The sequence below is a fragment of the Grus americana genome, chromosome 7 (assembly GCF_028858705.1).
Source record: "Grus americana isolate bGruAme1 chromosome 7, bGruAme1.mat, whole genome shotgun sequence".
Lineage (NCBI taxonomy): Eukaryota > Metazoa > Chordata > Aves > Gruiformes > Gruidae > Grus > Grus americana.
In genome coordinates, this window is record NC_072858.1 from 8,408,586 (window position 1) to 8,428,938 (window position 20,353).

A 20,353-nucleotide genomic window follows, 5' to 3' on the forward strand; every position below is an offset into this window, starting at 1 on the left:
TTTGGATGCATGTTTGTTTTACCTTAACCCATTGCCAAAAGAGTGTCATGAGAGAGGAAAGGGGCTGAGGCTGAATGCTTTGGAATGGCTTTGTTAGTAATTCACCTTTTGGCATAATTTTTGTAGTGAACAAATGCTTTAGAAGTATAAAATGGAATTTGTATTGTGATTCTGAAGCACTCATAGTGTTGCAGAATATATAAATAATGTGAAAGACAATGCAAATCATAATATGTCCTTAAAAACCCTGGACAAATGAAGTACCTTTGATTTAAAAAAAAAAAGCTAGCTTTCTACCTGACAGCCAAACATATCAAATGGTGCATCTCACTTGACATTTAAAGATGCAATTTAAATTGTTCTAAAAAGCTGGCTTACCTTGTTGTGAAGATATGAAAGAATTACCTGTTCCAGTCTTTGACAAAGGCAGATTGTCTTGTGAAATACCAAACCCTTGCATTTTTCGGACTGGCTCCATTAATACAGAGTGATAGTATCCAAAGGTTTCATACAAGTAACAATTTTCATTTTTAAATACAGAAGAAAACAGGAGGAAGACTATTTGCTACCAACACAGAGCTGCTTTAGCTCATAAAAATAAATGTCTCATGCTCTGTCTATACGTGTTTACTATACCAAAGAATGAAAATTAATTCAAGAAACATTATATGACAAAAATGCAAAACAGGACAACACAAGGGGAAGAAATTAATGCAATATTTTATTTTTATCTGAACTGATTGGGTGAGAAAATGCATATTTTTAAGTGGTCTAATCAGCTGGACCACATTTGTAGCAGAAGTATTCAGCCCCATGAGCTGTTATGTTTTGTCAGAACACTGTTGAAATAAATAGCTTAAAATTAAACAAAATGAAAGATTGTATTTTTGAAAGTAAGAATATGATTTATTATTCATAACACCACAAAATTAATTTTTAGAATTGCAAAAGTGGCACAGCCAAGCATGGAGGCGGGAGGGGATGGGCTATTTAGAAATCTCGAGTCCAACAGGACATTGCTTCCTTCGTGTGAGAGGCGATAGCCTACGCTGCACTGCTCACACTGCCGTCTCATCGCATCAAATCTGATGATCCAATGCAGTGTCTGGCCCTGCTGCACAGTTTTTCATGACCCCGAGGAAAATATTTACATTTCTTTTGCTTCAGTTCCTGACTGTAAGAAAAGGGAAATAGGTCTGTCTTTTTTCCTCCCTGAGTCTCCTTTATTTGTGCAACTCTGGGGCAGAGCGCCATGCCTGACTATGAGGGATGTTAAAGATGGTGTAATTACCAGCTGCGGATATTTCCCAACTGCACAGAAGTACCTGGGGGGTTGTTTTGCGCTTCTCCAGGGGAGCGCGGAGTGGGGAGTCTCTACTTACACAAGAAGGGGGGGTCTTGCCTAAGGAGTTTCCCTAAGGGGTAGAGGAGGACAAGTTCCCTGCAGAGAGCCTGGGAAGGTAGACAGCTGATTTGTCAACTTTCCTGCAAACCTCCTAAGCAAGCTCCTCTGGCAAACTTCATAGGAAGTGACTGGATTCTGACATCTCAAAATTATTGCTGCATAATTGGAAACACACCTGTTCATCACTCACATCTAGCCTTGTGTAACGCACCTCATTAACACCTTCTGGTAAACCTCACTGGAAGTATTCTGGAATAGCTAGTTGTTGGGATGGGACAGAACAGAGTTGCCCAATGTGATTCACGCACACGATTTCTGCCCCCAAATGATAAACCTGAGATTAGATTTAAAAATTAGCTGTATCTCTTAGACCACAGTGGGCAATTAAACACAGAAAGGATTTTTGTGGTTAGCTTGTATTGAAACAGAAACAATCTTAGCTTATTTTGGCTGACGCTGATAACTCTTAGTAATCTGTTAACCAGTATAATCAAAATGCTTCCAAATTTGGGGGGGGCAATGCTATACAGTAATGCAAATAATGTGGCTCAGGCCTGACATCAGTGGCTTTAGAAAGGCAAGGTAGAGGTGGAAAATTCAGCTTCATTGGCAGGAGAAAATAGTTACTTTGAAGGCTGCTAGAAAAATGAACGTCCTCAATAGTGCAACAGCGTTTTGATAAAGAAGATGCCTGTTTCAGGTATAAAGAGTCCCAGCTCACCAGCGTTCAGCAGAGCTGGAGACAGCGCATCAATGAGTTCTGCCCCAGGAAAAAGGCAACAATCAAATATTTTGCTGTGCATTAAGCTGTCCGTCCAGCTTGACAAATGGTGAACTTTCATGGACGAGATTCTCGAGGTATTCTGTACAACTCGGTGTGCAGTCCCAGCTCCTAAGCAGTCTTTTGGATGTGCTTCTAAAACGCTGTTTAAATGTGATCGTCAGAAAGGAAGAACACATCAGGCAATGCCATTCAAACTCTGATTATTTTTATATTTGAAATTATTCCTCAGACTCCTGACACAGAATCAGATGCTCCTGAAAACATGAAAGTGTCCTTCTCCTGAACAAGTAAGCAAATGCTATTAAAGAATTTGGCTGTCTATGCTCCTTTTTTATTTTCTCCCACTCTTCTTTCTTTTTATCTTTCTTCATTCTTCATTGTTCTTTGTTGTTGTTGTTGCTGTTGTTTCATTTTGGATGCTCCTCCTACAGTAATTAAATGTATTTCAAAGGAGAATTAGCTGGAACTTTTTTTTCTATTTTATTATTTTCCCCTTGACTCTGAAATATAATCACATTGCGTGAGTGTGCTACTAGTAGAATATGTGTTAAGCTGTCATTGTAACTGGAATTCACAGAAGTGTAACTCCCCTGTATGGATAAAAGCTGATAACACTAATTTGGAAACAGCTTTTGCAGAGGGCTGGGTAAATTTTTGCTGTCTGTTGAAGGAGCCTTGTTAATAGTTTGCTGCTGATTGAAGAAGTGTGGTCTTCCAGATAGTGAGGGTTGCCACAGTGGACAACCACAGCCTTCCTCTCCGAGCCTCAGCAAAGTGCCAGGGCTTGCCACGTGCTCGGCCGCACGGTTCCACAGCCGCAGAACACAGACCTGGCGAGGGAGGAAAGGTTTAAGGAAATATTTTTCAGCACAATGGGATATTTTCTTAGCAGTAGCCAAAGATAATCAATATAAACCCAAATTTTATTTTATGTTAGGTCAAAGCATGGGTTCCAGTTGACTGAGAACATGAAGTATGTGTGTTATCAAATGATTTTTTTAAAGAATTACTAGTTAGTATATAATTATTAAATTCTAAGACGTGTTTGGCTTTATGCTCAGACCCCATTAGCATCTTAATTTGGAGCGTGCTTTTGAAGTGACTCCCTCACTCCGTTTTCCCCAATTACCACGCTTTGCTTTACACAACAGAGTGGTCTGAATCCATCGGCCGGATTCATTTTGGTTAAAACTAAGCCGAGAGGTGTGCTCCAGAAGCATACCTAATGGACTGCAGATGCCGTGGGATCAGGTTAGAATCAGCCTAAAGTACCCTGCCAAGGCAAGTATGCTGTCGCACTGTGCAGAGCTGTTTCTGATGTGCTGCAATTTAGGAGAAAATCTTGTACCTTTCTTAAAAGTGCAGGGCTACACCCCCCCGCCAGAATTTCAGATTTAATATCTCTGTTCTTTGGGGAAGTCTGGCTGCAGTGCTGAGCTGGTGGGAGTAACTGTAATCACCCAAGCACCCAGGTACTGCCACGACATTTGGATTAGGCTCTTATTTGCAATAATTAAACCCACTTGCTTTAAGGAACATGATACCAAGCAAAGATGTTTTGTTCCCCCCCCCCCCCTTTTTTTTCCCTTGTTTTCCCCCCAGGCCCACAGAATGGAAGACCATTAGATTATGTACTCACACTTTTCCATTTTCCCCAGATATTATTGTTACTTCTTCAGCTCCCATGCAGCCTCTGTGTACGTGACCCAGATGCTTTTTCCAGAGAAACTCAACTTTTGAAATGTTCCCAGAAATTTCTGTATCAACGTAGTTCAAGTATGTGTTGCCTGGTTTGAAAGTGCCCCTGCCAAAAGAAAAGCACAGAAGCGATGCTCAGTGTTCTTTACAAATGAGGAAAAAAAAATGCTTCAGTTTAGAAAGGGAGATGAGGTGTGGGATGCTATGAGAGTGGAAGCTTTGAATACTATCATTATAATTCTATTACATTTTTTTTTCAAGAATTGCCACTCAGGGATGTTAGGCAAAACTTTAGCTTAGAACATGTTCTTGGAGAGTATGTTCCCTGGGGAACACACAGGGCTCTTGATGCAGAGCCTCATGCAGATCCAAGGCTTTCAGCTTAGGCAGTAGGAGATCATGTCTCAGGTCCAGAACCACCAAGTTCTGTCCTCTCTGCTGACTAGTCAGCCATGCAGCAAAGTCTTTGATAAAGTCCTTGGACATTAGATTTTTTGTACATAGAATATATCAAATACTTCTTCTTGACAAACATTATAACAAGGCTAAACTTAAGGGAAGATTAAAAAACCAATTAAAAATATATAATGCACTTTACATTTAACCTTTTTTGTAAGGATTAGGAAGGAATGTCTTGTTGACATTTTGGTTGATTTCTTCCTCCAGATCAGTACTGCAATTTTTTTGCCTTCCCTGAAGCTATCGTGGCGGTGCTGAGGCTACCTTATCTCTCCCAGCACCATTTATCCTGAACACTTGGAGGAAGTTCTGAGGACGAAATGTCACTTTCCCCCCCACCTTTGGCTGAAGTCTGTGGTGCAGATCCCAGTTAGGCAGATTTGTGAAGGCCACAAAGTCTCTGTATTAACCTTACTTGAGAAAGCAGAGGAAACACCGTTGCTGCTTACACAGGGAGGTTATTGTGGGTTCTGCTACGGGCTTTCAGCCTATCAGCCGTACACACAGGCTTGTTGGTACCTAAGGAGGACATAGCTACTCAGAGGGATCTACAGAAGGATGTGAATGACTTAGTTGCTTAAATTCCTGTTCTTTTCAGGATGAAAACATTAGATTAGTTAGCCTTTGTCAGTATTGCCATGGAATTTATTCTAGATGGGGGGTGTTTTTTGGAAAATGAGATCTATCTTCAAATAAGTCCAAGTCAAAAAGTTCTCTCAGTGTTTTTGCTTGTTCTCAACCATGAAGAAAATTGAAAATTATAGTTTACATTTGTGCTTTCTGTGGTATCAGTGTTCATTATAACAGAGTGCACATTAGAGTGTGACATTAACATAGAAATGACCTGTAGGTGTATCGCTGCAGTAGTGTATTTGCAACCAAAGGCACTCCTGGTACAGACCAGTAACAGGGCTATGTTCGAACACAGAGGAGGTTGGGTTTACAGTATTTAAACTGTGCTCGTGACGAGGACCAGTTTGTGAGATTTAAATTCATGTTTACTGGAAAAGGCCAGGCTGAGTCGATAGGAAGCCCAGACTCCAGCACAGTTCATAAGCAACTTTCTTACTCACGTATTCCCTAGAGGAGGGGATGATTAAATGACTGTACGTCATGCAGCTCTTCGTCTGCTCAGAGAAGATCACCAAATGATGTTTGAGTCCAGCGGTAGCCACAGAGCTCTTTGCTCTTGCCCACTTTGCTATGCTAACTCTCATACTCAGAAAAGAAAAGAAAATACAGAACAAGAGAGACCAGCAAGCAGATTTTGATGACAATCTGCAGCATGGGGAACTTCAACCCCTTTTCAGCTACTTTTACTACCAGTCTAAATCACAGATCACATAGAGCAAGATGAGACATGTAAAAATAGCTGTGTATAAATTCAATATGATAACAACGATAGAGCCATTTTTTCAACAATCACGTTAAACTTACCTGTCAATTGTGTATTTTTTCCTGATCCCATTAGTTCCAGTCAAGGCTACATCTATGTTTCCTTTCATGGTTTCTGTCGCAGATACTCTGACTTGTATCTCTTTCCGCCAACCTTTGAAAGCAAAATGAAATAGATTACGGTTGTAAGGCGATTTCTTTCCTAAAGGTAAAACTTTTCATACGTTTCAATGTCTTTTAGGGAGAGGAAAGGATTGCACAAATGTGCTTGTAAGCAAACAAAGTGTCACTCTTTATTAAGGGAAATGTTAGTTCTTTGTGATTCTGGTAGTATTAATTTCCTTGGCAGTGGTCTAAATCACAGGTGCAATCTTTGCTGACCTACTGGCTGTGCCGAGTATTCAATCTGCCAATAACGTCCTTGCTCTTCCATTTGGCCTCGCTTTTAATTTTGTAATTTCTTACACTTGTGAGCAGTTTGTGGGGTCTCACGGGCAGCCTGTCAGCTCTCAACTACGAAGCGAGGTCCGCTGGACTGCCGTGTTGTTAAAGATAAATTAAACAAACCCGGCAGCTTTCCCAGGGTGATCCTGATATGCAGAGCGTTTAGGGTTTTTCTTACACCCGTACGCAGCCCCACAGCTGTCAGGAGATCCTGCCATCTCGCGTGGCAGAAGCAGGGCCTCAGACGCAGTAGCACGTATTGATTTTAAGCAACCAGGTTTGGGAAGTTTTTGTACTGGCTTTAATTCGGGCTATTAAAAGGAGAATCTCTTCACCCACTTCATAAGGTTATATTTGGTTTCAGGCTATAATTTCTATAAACTCAACAGTAAATATTGAAATTAATGTATTCATTCAGATTTGAGAAATGGCTAGATTCTCTATACTCAAACTGATTTTTTTACTTTTTGCTTTTATGGAGACGTGATATAATTTTTTTGTTCTTAAGTTTGCTTTCATATTTTAGTTCCTGGTGAATAAGGACCTCAAGACCCTCTCTCATTTATTGCAATTCATCACCTGTGATGGATTACAATTTATTTATGAACTTATTTCCCAGTTCTGTGGCTGCTTCAACATTAATCACAATTAAAACTATAATTCTTATTACTCCCTGCCATTTTCAGTTGATGAGCTTTGCAAAAATATTCTGAAATGATCCAGTTTTATAAAATTTTGTCAATAAAAACAATGTATTTTTTTTTTATTTGAAGTTTTGCACTTTCAGCATAACGTTCCTCCCACCTTCAGCTTTATGGAATTTTTGAAGCAGTAATCTAATTAACAAAATTTCAGCAAGGTTTCTAACTCAGAGATCAGCATCAGTTGATCTGTTTCTATAATTATCTCGGGCTTTCCCAGGTAATGTTGGTACTGCACGTTCCTAACACACCTGAAACTCTAGATTTTGTACTGAGTGCCACTCATTCATTCCAGCAGCTGTCTGTAGAAGCGTAAGATATTTGTTCACATGTAATTCATTGCCACTTTAGAATTCGCCACCCGAAATGAGTACTTACGGGCATAAGGAGAGGAGGGCCCTGTGTTTAAATAAACCTTTTGCTGTTCTTTTTCAGTTTTATGTAAAAACTTGTCAGCGTAATGACCCATCAGTGGGCATCCTTCCTTCGGACAGGGGAAGCAGTCTCCCTGGGGGAAAATAACAATGTGTGTTACAACATGTTATCTGTTTTCATTCTGCTTCTTAAAGTTTAAGAAATTAGGATTTTTCAGCTTTTTCCCAGCTTTTTTTGAAAAGGTGCTTGCTTCTGAGTTCAGATCATATCATCAGTATTTATCAGTGCGGTGAAAAAAGGAGCTGAGATGGTCGATCAGCTTATTTCATCTGGTTGAAAATCAGAGAGAAACAGGTTAAAAATCTGGCCTAATTCCTCATGCTCTTGCAGAGACCATAAGTAAATACCTTAATGCACGTTGTGCCTAACTACCTGATCTGTAAAATATAGGTAATACATTCATCTTTCATAGGGTCCATTGAAAACCTGTATGCTAATTATTATAGGGTGGCTAACCATATTTGCAAGCAGGTCTGGCTGGATATCTTACTCATATGGTAAAGATATTTAAGTTTAGGAATACTGAAGCTTGGGGTCTCGCTTTGGAATGTGTTCTGTCTGCTTTTCAGCCTTTATTCCCATGCAGAACCTTAATGAAATTAATCTGCCTACACAGATTAAACATTCAGATCAAGACCTTGAGGTCCATAAAAATAAAAATAAAAATAATAATAATAATAAAAGACAAGTGTGTATATTTTCAGTGAAAGTGATTTTATTGCAGTTGGACAAAATAGCATTATTATATTTAGATAGTTCAATTTTCATATTTGGGAGGTTCTGTAGGAACTGATATTTGTGGATCTTTGGCTATTTGGGCATTAGATGAAATAAAAGCTAAATGATCATCATCACTTGTTTATTATGAGATTGAAAAAAAAAACCATTTCCCTTGCATCACTAAATTGCACAGGGTTCAGGTTTTAAAGTTCTGAATTACATCAAGCTTTCAGGGTCATTATGCTGCCTTCTTTTTCTTGCCGCTTGAGGGCTGTGTGAGCAATGCTGTGCTGTATAAGTATCTCCCCTGCCCTATATACTGTGGATGTTTATTGTTTATACAGATCTTTAAACATTTCTGAAATCCGGCGGCTGTCCCCTTGATGATGGGTTCCACCAGGTTTAGATGGATTTCCTTCAACCAGAGTGAGCGTCCCTTACTGCTGACCTGCGCAAAAAGTGAACCCAGCCACTGCCTCTCATTGCCCTCTTCCTATCTCCCTTTGTAACTGTCTTTGCTCTTTATATTTACTGCCTTATTTTCTTCTGCTGGTTGTTGTGGGGGTTTTGGGGGGTTTTTTTTGTTGGTTTTTTTTGTTTGTTTGTTTGGTTGGTTGTGGTTGGGTTTTTTTGTTTGGTTGGTTTTTTTGAGTTTTCTGCTTCTGCATCTTGCCTATGTTTTGGGTATGGTCTGGATGAGGGCAGTCAGTGTGTCTGCATAGCCCCCCTGTATCCCATGATCCAGAGTGTAGACGTCCCAGAAATTATCAAGAGGAGAAGGGCAGGGCTATAACCCCTCAGATAAATATGTCCCTGGTACTTACCAGTACAAAAGCTCGATATGATTCACACTGATACCCAACAAATCCATTGGGAGTGATAATACTCTCAGCATAATACCGGAGACTTCTTTTATGTCCACATCCAATAGATCTATATGCTGGGGAAAAGCCCGGGTAAAAAAAGATTAAAGCTATACATTAACATAAAGTCCATGCCAAAACAACACTTGTGGGTCTTTTTTCCTCATAAGCATTTGTACATACAGATATGTACAAATTTGAAGTCTCAGATTAAAAAAAGGTAATAATTAAAAGATGTTTGAAGTGTGAATTATTTGCATTTATAGTAAAATTTATTTTACTGTATATACTACGTATATTTTTTTGATGGGCAAGAGCTAGGCTCTAATCAATGTGTCCGTGTGCTCATGCTGAAGTTAACAGAAGTGGAGGTGCACCAAGGTGGACCTCGTGCAGCCTCCTGTCCTGCTATGTGTACGTAACTGCTTTTACTTTAGCATGAGAACCGAGGAGGCCTTAGGAGAATTTCCCTTTGATATTTGAAAGACTGGAATAATTCATAGCTACAGCATTTGTAAAGCATACAGTAGTTACTACGAAGCAGTCTTCATTTGCTTACCATTATCACAACATGGGATTTTGTAAAACCACAGTTTCCACTTATTTCTAAAATTAAAGGTAATTGTAGTAATTATTTTAACTTCAGTGGCTTTCAATGTTTTTAAGCGCTAGAAAATCTGCGGTCATTTGACAGTGGTGATTCTGTGAAATGCTCTGAAAAGCAAGATGTTTGGCAGTGTGTCCTTGATTTTGTCAGAATTATTTGAAACAAGTACGTTTTCCCATCAGAGTGAAATATATAAGCAGTTAGTACAGGAAAGGAGAAAGTGCTATTTGGATTATATTTGCAGGTCCCTTGTAACAAGTATTGTCTCTACTGGCTCTGAAGTCCCTCCTTTATCAAAGCACAATAAACCAAAGTTAGGTCGTACAGAAATGGGCTCTACTCTGCCTCAGCTCACCCAATGAGAGGGTGAAGTCCTGGAGGCACTGAAGTAGTAGTAGATGCAAACTGGCACAGCTTATAGTGCATCTTACAGACAGACCAGTTGGCATTGACCAGTTGATACACATTGTTCTTTACATAAGGAAAGAAAAAAACCCAACAACTCCACACCAAAAACTCTCTGGAAAGTATTTTTCACTGTTTTTCTTGGCAATAATCTGCATCATCAAGGCTTTCTGGGTATGTTTTCTTTATAGTTCCTTCTTCAAATCTAATTCAGAAGGGTCTGTGCTTTTAACTTTAAAAATCTCAGCTCTTACAGTCGGCTTTGTGGTAGTGCCAAATTCACTTAACATCTATACAATGGGAACATAATACTCCCCTCCCTACTGCATCAAAAGCTGTAGAAAGAAGTTGCTAAATAGCATTTCTAAAGCACTTCATACATAAAAGCACTACATAAATGTAAATATTATCAAACAGAAGAGATATGCCCAAGGTAAGGTGTAAACAAGAGGCAGGAGTTAAGGCTATCTCTACTTTTAGGACCTGCATGAACAACCAACTCCATCTGCTCATGTTCAATAGAGCTGAGCTTCTCCATCACCACAAAACGTTGCAAACAGCCTTGTGAAATGTCTGTGGAAAATATTTAGGGTTTTTTTTTCTGAAAATGCAGACATTCTTCTGCAGTCTGATTGGAAAGTGTTTTGGTTCCAAGTGACTTTGTGCACAGCCAGCTTTCAGTCCTCTTTATTACTAAGTTCTCCAACCAATTCTAAGACAGAGCATTCTTGAAAGCCAATTACTTAACTAGTCATAGGGATTTCAAAACATTTAGCTGTGAATAACAGATGTTCTTATTTCCCTAGGTTAGGATCAGAAGACAGGATTTTGGGGATCTATTGTACTGATCCCAGGGTAATTCTGATTAACTGCCCAGCTTTCTTTGAAGAACGTGAACTATCAATGGAGCAGTCACTTTATCATCTGCTAAATTTTTAACCTTGTGCTGTTCCCTTTGAAGACACTAAAGCTGTTAATGGCGTGGATGAGTATGTCTAACCCCAGTAATATTGGGACTGATATCATTCTAGGGAGAAGGGAAGCTCAGATTTTAACATACTCATTTTTGTGTTATCCTTGAATGAAATTTTACCAGTCCTTCATGTGTGGAATTCCCACTGAGGTCAGTCTGTCAGAACAGTGGTAGGCTCTTGTAACAGGTTGCGATGAACAAGTCTGTATGCTTTAACTGAAGTTTCCATCCGGAATTTGCCTTGGTTAGTATATAAGAAAATTAGAGCGTATTTCACAGGCAGCTTTAAATCTTCCATTTTTGAGCATTCCCTCCCTACTCCAAATCTGAGCTATATAAATAATATAAATATTCAAAAGGCTTTACCTTAGCCCAGCCTTTATTTCTAACTGTAGCTTATAATGAGGTATTACTTTTTTAAAATATATTTACCTCTCATAAGGTCATTGATATTCCAAGTTGCAGGGGGTACACGAAGCTGCTTGCATCCTGGCATCTTCTTCCCACCATTTGGGTAAAAATCCAGGTGGCCACAAGTCTGAAGAATCCCTGGAGCTGAAATATATAATGAATCAAGGCTGATCACTCTCAGGTACGACGCTGTGGCCAACCTCTGTGTTGGTGTCAGCCTTTGCGTGAAAACTTACCAAAGTCAAAGAAAAGATGACCAGCATGGGTATGAATTATGTCAACAAATTTTGCATCTGAAGGATCCAGCCTAACCATTGTGGGAGTATACTGGAAAAGGGGCCCAGCTGGATCCAAACCTGAATAAATGAGATACGTCTGATTGAGTAAATACTGCTGTAGGTATGTCATCACATACAGTGTGTATATGCTGTATGTCATTACATTTCTGACTTTACACCATATATAAAATTCCATTTTGTGGTCTACAGCCAGTAAAACAAGCTGGTTTAATAGGTGGCTGGAGCAGCACAGTAAAATACTGAGGGGTGCTTGGCTTACTTTTGGGGAACAATGTTATAAGAAGAGGTTTGGGTTTGGTTTTTTTTTTAATGTTAGTGAAAAATAGGAAATTTTGATATGTTACTCTGAGCATGTGGATTTGTTTGAGAATTTTCATTTTGTCAAAAATCTATTTTTATTTCCAAAAGAGCTTGGTTTAAAATGTTATCCCTTCACTTCAGTGTCAGTGAGCTCTCTTCAGGGCTACAGCAACACAGTTCTGATCCCAGTTTCCCCGAGTTACTTATGTGACTGCTCGCTCTGCACACAGCTTAGTCAAAGCAAAGTCTATGCAGAGAAAAGAACTGACTGGAGGAGAAAGGAAAGCAGAAAATAGCGAGCCTTTTAAAAAAGTGATGTGTGTGTCATGTCACTGTGTCTCTCTGTAACTATGCGACTAACAGCTTTCTTCCTCTTCAGGGTGCCCATGGCTATTTACTGTCTCATCCTGACATACTGGATATAGGGGCTTTAATTTTTCATTTCAGATGCTCAATCTTTTGAACTGCTGAAAAGTCATGTTAGAGTGGGCTTTTAAAATCAAATATGACAATGAGTTGCTACTGTTTTACGAATCGGTTATTCCACATGTAATACAGTATTTTGTTCCTGTTCTTTTATATTATTAAAAATCATACCCAAGTGTTCCCTGGGACTCGTGACCCACGAAAACTGACCTCTATTTAGCCACAGGTGGGACAGTTAAACCTTTCTGATCTGCTGCAGTCAAGCCTTTCTCAAAGCTGGGAATGTTGACATGTGAAATGCATGGCGTGGGATAGGACATGGCTTTGTGTGCTGTCACGCTGGCTGTATACTGTTACGACAAACCAACGTATCATGGTCTGTCTTATGTGTTTATAAGGCAGGAGTGATTCTTCAGTTCTCTTAAGTTGCATGAAAATATAAAGCTTCATCCATTGAAATAGCTTCAGTACCTGTTATTCTTCCAATGCCAGGTTTCCTTCTCCCAGCCTCCCCTGCGGCATGTGCTCCAAGACTATGGCCAATGAAATGGATGTTGGCAGGAGAGTAGCCATAGTCTTTCTGTGAAGATGTATGGAAAGGAAAAAACAAGCGTGTCAAGCGGGGGATACAAGCCTGTGTCACTGCATCATGGCCCCATGCTGTGCTAGGCCATGGCCAGACCAGCGGGCAATGGAGGGGACTGTCTTGGGTGGGGGTCACTGCAGGTGTTGGGATCTGTTCCTAAAGAGAAGCAGTTCCCAACTCATCCCATCCATTCTTATATCACACCTCTGGAAGGGAGTAATCTCTGTCAGGAACTGGCCCTTATGATAGAAAAGAACGAAAAGGGACTTTCTGCACATGGCTCCCCTACATTTCCACTGATTGCTCATCCAAGAGGCAAATGACCTCACTGCCTCACCTCTGAATCTGTCTGCCTGGTCAGGACAGCGGTCTGTGGCAGAGGAGTTTGCCTTTGTCTGTGGCATACCCTCTGTGTGAACCAAGCAGCCGTCCTGCTATGGAGGTGTTCCACCATGCAGGTCCTGCGGGACGGGGAGGACCATGCCAGGAGCACTGCCAGTGCGCTGGGCTCAGCTGAGCTTCTGCGTGGGGAGCCTGACACTGGTGGCTGCAGGAGAGGCGCTTCTCTGCTGCGATCCAGTTCTCGCAGGAGGCAGCATGTGTGACCCACAGAAGGATGGTTTAACCATCTTGGCCCTCTCTTACTACTGCTCTTCACCCTGCTGATTTTGCTAGGCAGTCTCCAATCTGATGTCTTATCCAGTAAAAAGTCCATCATGAGCAAAACTTTCAGAAACTATGGCCTGTAAGCCTTTTGGGACATGCTTATCTGTGATCTGACACTAAAGTATTTCCATTTGTACAGGATTAGAGATTTTTTATGACATTTTCAGCTGCGTTATTGAGTACCTCTGTACTTCCTGACTCTATTGCATCAAACCTAACGGTGCCACCCTAAACACAGCCTTTACCATACAGACTATGTGCCGGCGTTCACGTTCCACGGATACTTTTACCTCGAGAAGGTTCACCAGATATACCAGCTCAGCCCCCACAATGCGGACATTGTTAACAGCTTCAGTGTACAAACCACTAGAACCACCTCTCCAGTCGGTCAAAATGCAGTTCACGTCTTCAGTGTGAAACATGAGCTGGTGGAAAACATGAAAACAGGAGAACAGAAGGAAATGAGTATTAATTACAATTGTAGCAGAGTGTATACAAATGATATTTTGTTTTGCTATAGCTGGGGACTCACTTTGTCCATGTGACTGGTAAAGACACATCTTTAGTATATTAATTCCTACTAATACTGAAGAATCAACACAAGGAGGCAGAGTGGAGGCAGTGATTTGAACACTGTGTAAAGACACACAGATGCTTGCTTCAGTTCTGGTTTCTATTCCAGGTGCCTTGGTTAGCTTTAGGGTATCAACTTCCCTTAACGACAGTACCACAGTTAGGAAAAACAAGGATAGCATGACTTCTTTTTCATTGTCCAAGATTTATTCTTCAAAATTTATATGCTTGGATCATCTAAAAGGATTCACAAATTTGTTTTAATGTGCTTAAATTGTTCAGGCCCACAGTTCATATATTTTAACCAAAATATTCTATTTATACACTTCTGGCAATGGAACATTCTGATTTTTAGTTCTGAAACAATTTCATTTTTGAAATGTCCCTAAATAAAATGAAAACGATCTGCTGAGCAAAGCATTTTGGTTTTATTAGATCAAATGCCTCACTCAAACTGAAATATTTATTTTGACCTTTTGCTGAGGTGAGAAACGTGACTTTTTTCCCCCTTCATTATTGGCAAGGAATCGAATAATCAATTAATTATAACTTTCCCTGTGGAGGTGAATGCAGCAAAAGGGCATTTATCAGAAGGCTGAAGTGTGCTATACTCATAGCTAGGTACAAAAGGGTGGTCATGTGGAACTGATCTTTATTCTGAGGTTTTTCCCTCCTCATATATTCCCTGAATTAACAAGAGAACAGAGGTGTAAATTTTATGTAGGAATGTTAAGCCAGTTAATGGGGGGATGTGGATATTTGCACTTTCAAACGCAAGCAAAATGACAATACTCATTCCATACCCTGCATATATTTCTTATCCAGGGGAGGTCCGCTCCAACAAGATGGCCATGTATAATGAAGCGAGTTTTCCTGTGTGTTCGGAAATTTGAAGCTTTGATAGTTGAAGGATTTGTAGCAGAAATTTTCTGTGTCAAAAAGACCAACAACAACAAACAAACACCACAACAAGGATGTGACTGCTCTGTACCAATGTCCATTTCGATACAGGGCAGAGCACCCCAATGGTTAAGGCATAGACAGGTCTGGACTCTGAAGAGGTGGGTCTTGTTCCTCACTTGTAAACTGCCTTGCTGGGGGATATCAATTAATCGCTTCAACACATGATTCACTTCCTCTAGTTAATTGAACTAATACTGGCATCCTCTGCACAATGCTTTAAGATATACTGATACAACATGCCGTGTAAATACAAGATTTTATCAAACTTGACTATAGAAATACAAAGATAGCATCTTCTGCAAGGTATTATGCAGTTGACTTTGAATCTATACCTATTTTTTTCCTTTTTTTTCTTTGAAGATAAGACCTTCATCACTAAGCTTATTTGTACTTTATCCTAAAGATATTCCAGACAGCATGAGACAGCCCACCAGGCTTACAACATCAGAGGCTGGAGGCATTTTGGGGTTTATTGAGAAGGAAGGCATTATTTTGTTTTTTAAAAAATCTGAATACTGGATTGTTTTAAAACTTGGCTCTTGTTTTTTGTTATGGTTTCATTACCTTAAAAGGTGATGTCATGACTAATTGGCACACATCTAACCTTCAGTGAAAGATTGATTGAAGTTAAAACCTTACAGGCCATCTCAGCTAGAGATTTTGGACTTGTTCTGATGTGACTCAAACAGGAGAAATCATTAAACATCCACTGTTTGTGACTGCCATTTATATAAAAAAAACCCAACTATGAAGCCTTTTTCATGTAACGTAAGCCAACAACAGCAACAAATTGCTCTCCCCTCTTTCATATTAATTTGCTTCATTTTTTTTTGCTCTTTGTCCAAGTAAAATTCACACTCTGTTGGTCACTGCTCTTCTTTCACCAGACGAGTCTATAGCTCCACAAAACTGCTTTGTGCTATGGACGAGCCCAGCTCAGACCCTTCTAACACCTCGAGCACCCTGCCGTGAGCTTTTCCCATTACTTGCTGGTCTTCAGAGGAAAAGGCTGACCCACTGCTGGCATCCTTCAGTGTGTTCCCATTTGATCCATCCTATGCAGTCCTGCAGGCTCCTTTTAATACTTCCATTTGTCACTCTGTCACAGTCCAGAGCTTCCTCTCACGGCCACTAACTAACTTGCAAATGTTGTAGGTAACTGCACCTTTTTACTTTTTTTCGTCCACAGAGCTCCAGAGTCTGCTGTCTCTATGCTTCTCTACCTGGTGTGCTTTCATGAGGGATAACCTGGTTCAGATTTCTGTAAAACAAACCTCCAAGCTCTCTCTATGATTTATCTTACCAAGTCTTTAGCATTTAGTCTTCATTTTCCCTCAGTCATATTCATAAAAAAAAGTTTAATATTTGTTTATTTTCTTTCTTCATCCTCATTTCATTCTCTTTTTGTTTCCTTCTTTTTCCACATATGGTTTCATTCTCTCCTTCAGTTTTTTTTAGTCTCCTGTTTTCCTTTCTAAGCTTTCATTAATTTTTTCATCATATTTTGCTTCCCCTCTCTGGTGAACATGGATACTTTCTCTTCTTATCTTCACTCTTAACTATCTACCCGCTCTCAGGGATCAGTGTTGGGCACCACATAAGCAGAGCCTCTGAGAGTGATCATACGTAGTGCAGAGGACCTAGTAATCATATGTATGAACCACATCCCTGAGTCGTGTGTATGGGCCTCAAACGTGTTTTTAATCTGGAGATACGCAGGAGCCAAAACTGAGCTTTCCTTTTGTACTACCTCCCCTACTACCTCTGGCTTTATAATGCTAAACCTGAAACTGAGTTTGGGCCATTAGCTTACTGTAGAGAAGTATGGACAGCGGGATTGAGTGTCATGGACAGCAGGATTGAGTGCACCCTCAGCAAGTTTGCCGACAACACCAAGCTGTGTGGTGTGGTCGACACGCTGGAGGGAAGGGATGCCATCCAGAGGAACCTTGACAGGCTGGAGAGGTGGGCCCGTGCGAACCGCATAAAGTTCAACAAGGCCAAGTGCAAGGTCCTGCATGTGTGTCGGGGCAATCCCAAGCACAACTACAGGCTGGGCAGGGAATGGATTGAGAGCTGCCCTGAGGAGAAGGACTTGGGTGTGTTAGTGGACAAGAAGCTCAATATGACCCAGCAGTGTGCACTTGCAGCGCAGAAAGCCAACCGTATCCTGGGCTGCATCAAAAGCAGCGTGACCAGCAGGTCGAGGGAGGGGATTCTGCCCCTCTACTCCGCTCTTGTGAGACCCCACCTGCAGTACTGCGTCCAGCTCTGAGGCCCCCGGTACAAGACAGACATGGAGCTGTTGGAGTGAGTCCAGAGGAGGCAACAAAGATGATCAGAGGGCTGGAGCACCTCTGCTATGGAGACAGGCTGAGAGAGTTGGGGTTGTTCAGCCTGAAGAAGAGAAGGCTTTGGGGAGACCTTATAACAGCCTTCCAGTACCTGAAGGGGCCTACAGGAAAGCTGGAGAGGGAGTGTTTATCAGGGGGTGTAGTGATAGGACAAGGGCTGATGGCCTTAAGCTGGAGGAGGGGAGATTTAGATTAGATGTTAGGAAGAAATTCTTCCCTGTGAGGGTGGTGAGGCACTGGCACAGGTTGCCCAGAGAAGCTGTGGATTGCCCCATCCCTGGAAGTGTTCAAGGCCAGGATGGGGCTTTGGGCAGCCTGGGCTAGTGGAGGGTGTCCCTGTCCATGGCAGGGGGGCTGGAACTGGATCATCTTTGAGGTCCCTTCCAACCCACACCATTCAATGATCCTATGATTCTATAATTCTATGATTCTAAGTATATAAAATACATCCAAAATAGCTCAGATGACTTGTGTTAGAAGGGTGCAATTAATATATTGTAAATATACCTGGCTCATCAGAGAGCTGAAATAAGGAAAAACAAATGAGATAGAAGAAAATTAGGATGGACTGTTCATGGAGTGTATAATATAGAATTGGGGCTTTTCCTGGCAGACTTTTGGGCAAAAATACAGGAGAAAAGAAACTACCTATACAATTTGTTGAATGTGTAGTATACTACCAGTTTTTAAAACAAAAGCAGTTTCTTACTTGATATTTCATGACGTTGTCTCTAGTGTAAAGGAGGAAATTGGTGTTCACATGCTCTGGAGAGCTGGGCAAGCCTGCCAGCTGTCTCCCTGGGATCCCAGACCAAGGGGGGCTATCTGTGAAGCATCCAAGCCTTTTGTAGCAAACTTCCCTTCCTGGGGTACACAAATAAAAATGTTAGTGTTCTGGGAATGTAGCAGGTTAGGCTGCCACCACTTTACAAGAAGCTGTCAGGACAGTGTTTATGCCGGGGAAGCGGAAAATGGGAGGTTCGGATTAGGATGACACCTGTGTTCATTTTTCATTAAGGGGCTCAGTTGTGCTCCTGTGCCTTGTGCGTGTAGCAGGGACTTGAACTTCAAGACTGATTCCTGTTGCAAACATAGTATGGAGCTCAGTTTGGTGAATTTATGACTTGTCAAATATATTGTTAACACAGCCATCGGAAAAAGACAATAAAATCTTGGTCCTTTATGGATCCAGAGAACAAACCAGCTTTGGTTGCCAGTGCAGAGCAGTCCTTCAAATTAGTGCTAATGCTCCAGGGATTATCTAAATTGTTATTTCTTGTGCAACAGTTCATGAAGGAATAAAACAAAACCTAAACATTAAAATAGATACCCCTGGTTGCTTCACAACATACATTAAACATCTCCCTTTTTTTTTTTTTTACCACCATAAGATTTTAGTGGAAGCAATAAAATGGAATTTGAGTAGAAGCCTAGAGCAAAGCACAGCCTCAGGAAGTGTGGTCTGTGCCTGAACGACTAGAGTTTCCCAATTTCTACTGTGGCTTTAATACAGTAATGATGCAAATATGACATATGGGTGTTGCTATTAAATGTCATCCTTACTGACTATTAAAGCACAACAGTTGTGAAATCTCAAGTAATTTTATTGCTATTAAAAAGCTACTGAAAACAATGAGAAACTATTGTTACCTAGGATAGGTGACAGATTCAATACTACCTCAGACCACGACTTACTCTATTTGTTACTCTGTACGAAAGGCAGGGGTAGAGTGATACATACTGGAAATACATCTGGAGAAAGAGATGACTTCATTGTGGAGCTGCAGCTAGAGATTCCACAAGTGATCCAGTCATTTTCACAGGGGTCTTTCCTCTGATGCCAACAAACTTTTGGACTGTGTCTCTTTGTTTCTCTCTGCCCTTTCTGTGTGTCCATCCCTGTTGAACTATTCGTTCCTATTGGTAAAGAGGTATTTTGGACCGGGACTATTTTCTTGTTCTCTGCATGGTGCTGTGAAGAGTAAATGCCTAGACTGGCATTAAAAGTGTTGAAACTACCGTAAATGCTGGTGTGGGTTGAGGGTGGGTAGGGGAAACTGTTCTGGAAGGATTTTAGTATCAATTAATATATAAAAATACCTTTCTAATTCCCATTCTGTTTGCTAGCTGCAAAAACCTTTACTGAATTAAAAAGTAATAGGTTAAATGTTGGAAAGACATGATGTAACTCAATGCTCCTAATCAAGAAGTCTGTTAAATTGATTGCAAAGCACAGCCTTTTTCTAAAATATGGTTATTCTGGTGTAAGCTGCACACAACAATTTTTACTCTTTATAGATTTTATCAGCTATGTGTCTTACCTCTGGCTGCATCAAGAAGAAAAAGAGCAGTGATCCATATTGCAAACATCTAAAGCAAATAAGAACACAATTACAATCTAATTAAAAATAGAATCTGGAATTCACCTAAGGATTTCCTTGGCCCATCAAAAAAAAAGTCATAGTGACCATTGGAATACTTCAGTCATTTAATGCATGAGATCCCAAAGAATCAACACTTCCTTAAAGATAGCAAGGTTTCAAGAAAATACCTTTGGGATCCTTTCTGTTTGCCATGGAGATTTTGCATACGCAGGATATCCTCTAAGCATCTCTTAAAGATTGTCTACCTGATCTTGACAAACATAAGCTTTTTTTTTTTTTTCCTCTAGAGCTGCAATTTATGGGCAAGCAAATGAAGTTCTTAAAGGATTTGCAACATTTTTTTTTACAGAGTGAAGTTTCTTCTATCATTTAGTAGAAAAGTTACTCATAGAACTGCTATTCAGTGATTGCATTTAAAAGAACTTAGGAAAAAACTTAATTCATGTTTCTAAATCATATAGAAAGTTTTGAAAACTGCTTTTGATCATTGCTATCATCCATG

The 20,353-nt window shown here is 40.4% G+C and overlaps 1 protein-coding gene across 1 annotated transcript; it reads right to left on the bottom strand.

Moving 5' to 3' along the window:
• Positions 1-2,955: 2,955 nt before the first annotated feature.
• Positions 2,956-20,078, bottom strand: LOC129208762 (pancreatic lipase-related protein 2-like). Its single transcript, XM_054832059.1, has 13 exons — positions 20,019-20,078; positions 19,789-19,837; positions 18,177-18,331; positions 14,954-15,079; positions 13,868-14,002; positions 12,797-12,905; positions 11,537-11,656; positions 11,322-11,444; positions 8,866-8,981; positions 7,265-7,394; positions 5,784-5,895; positions 3,829-3,993; positions 2,956-3,019 (listed from the first exon to the last, which is right to left on the bottom strand). Exons 1-13 carry the CDS (start codon positions 20,076-20,078, stop codon positions 2,956-2,958), a joined length of 1,464 nt encoding a protein of 487 aa, XP_054688034.1.
• Positions 20,079-20,353: the final 275 nt, after the last annotated feature.

Excerpts from the sequence above, each read along its gene's own strand:
- LOC129208762 (XM_054832059.1), bottom strand. The coding sequence starts at position 20,078 with ATGCTTAGAGGATATCCTGCGTATGCAAAATCTCCATGGCAAACAGAA. Across the intron at positions 12,906-13,867 it reads ATCTGGTGAACCTTCTCGAG|AAAGACTATGGCTACTCTCC; the intron begins GTAAAAGTATCC and ends ACATCTTCACAG. Across the intron at positions 11,445-11,536 it reads TCATCTTTTCTTTGACTTTG|CTCCAGGGATTCTTCAGACT; the intron begins GTAAGTTTTCAC and ends TATATATTTCAG.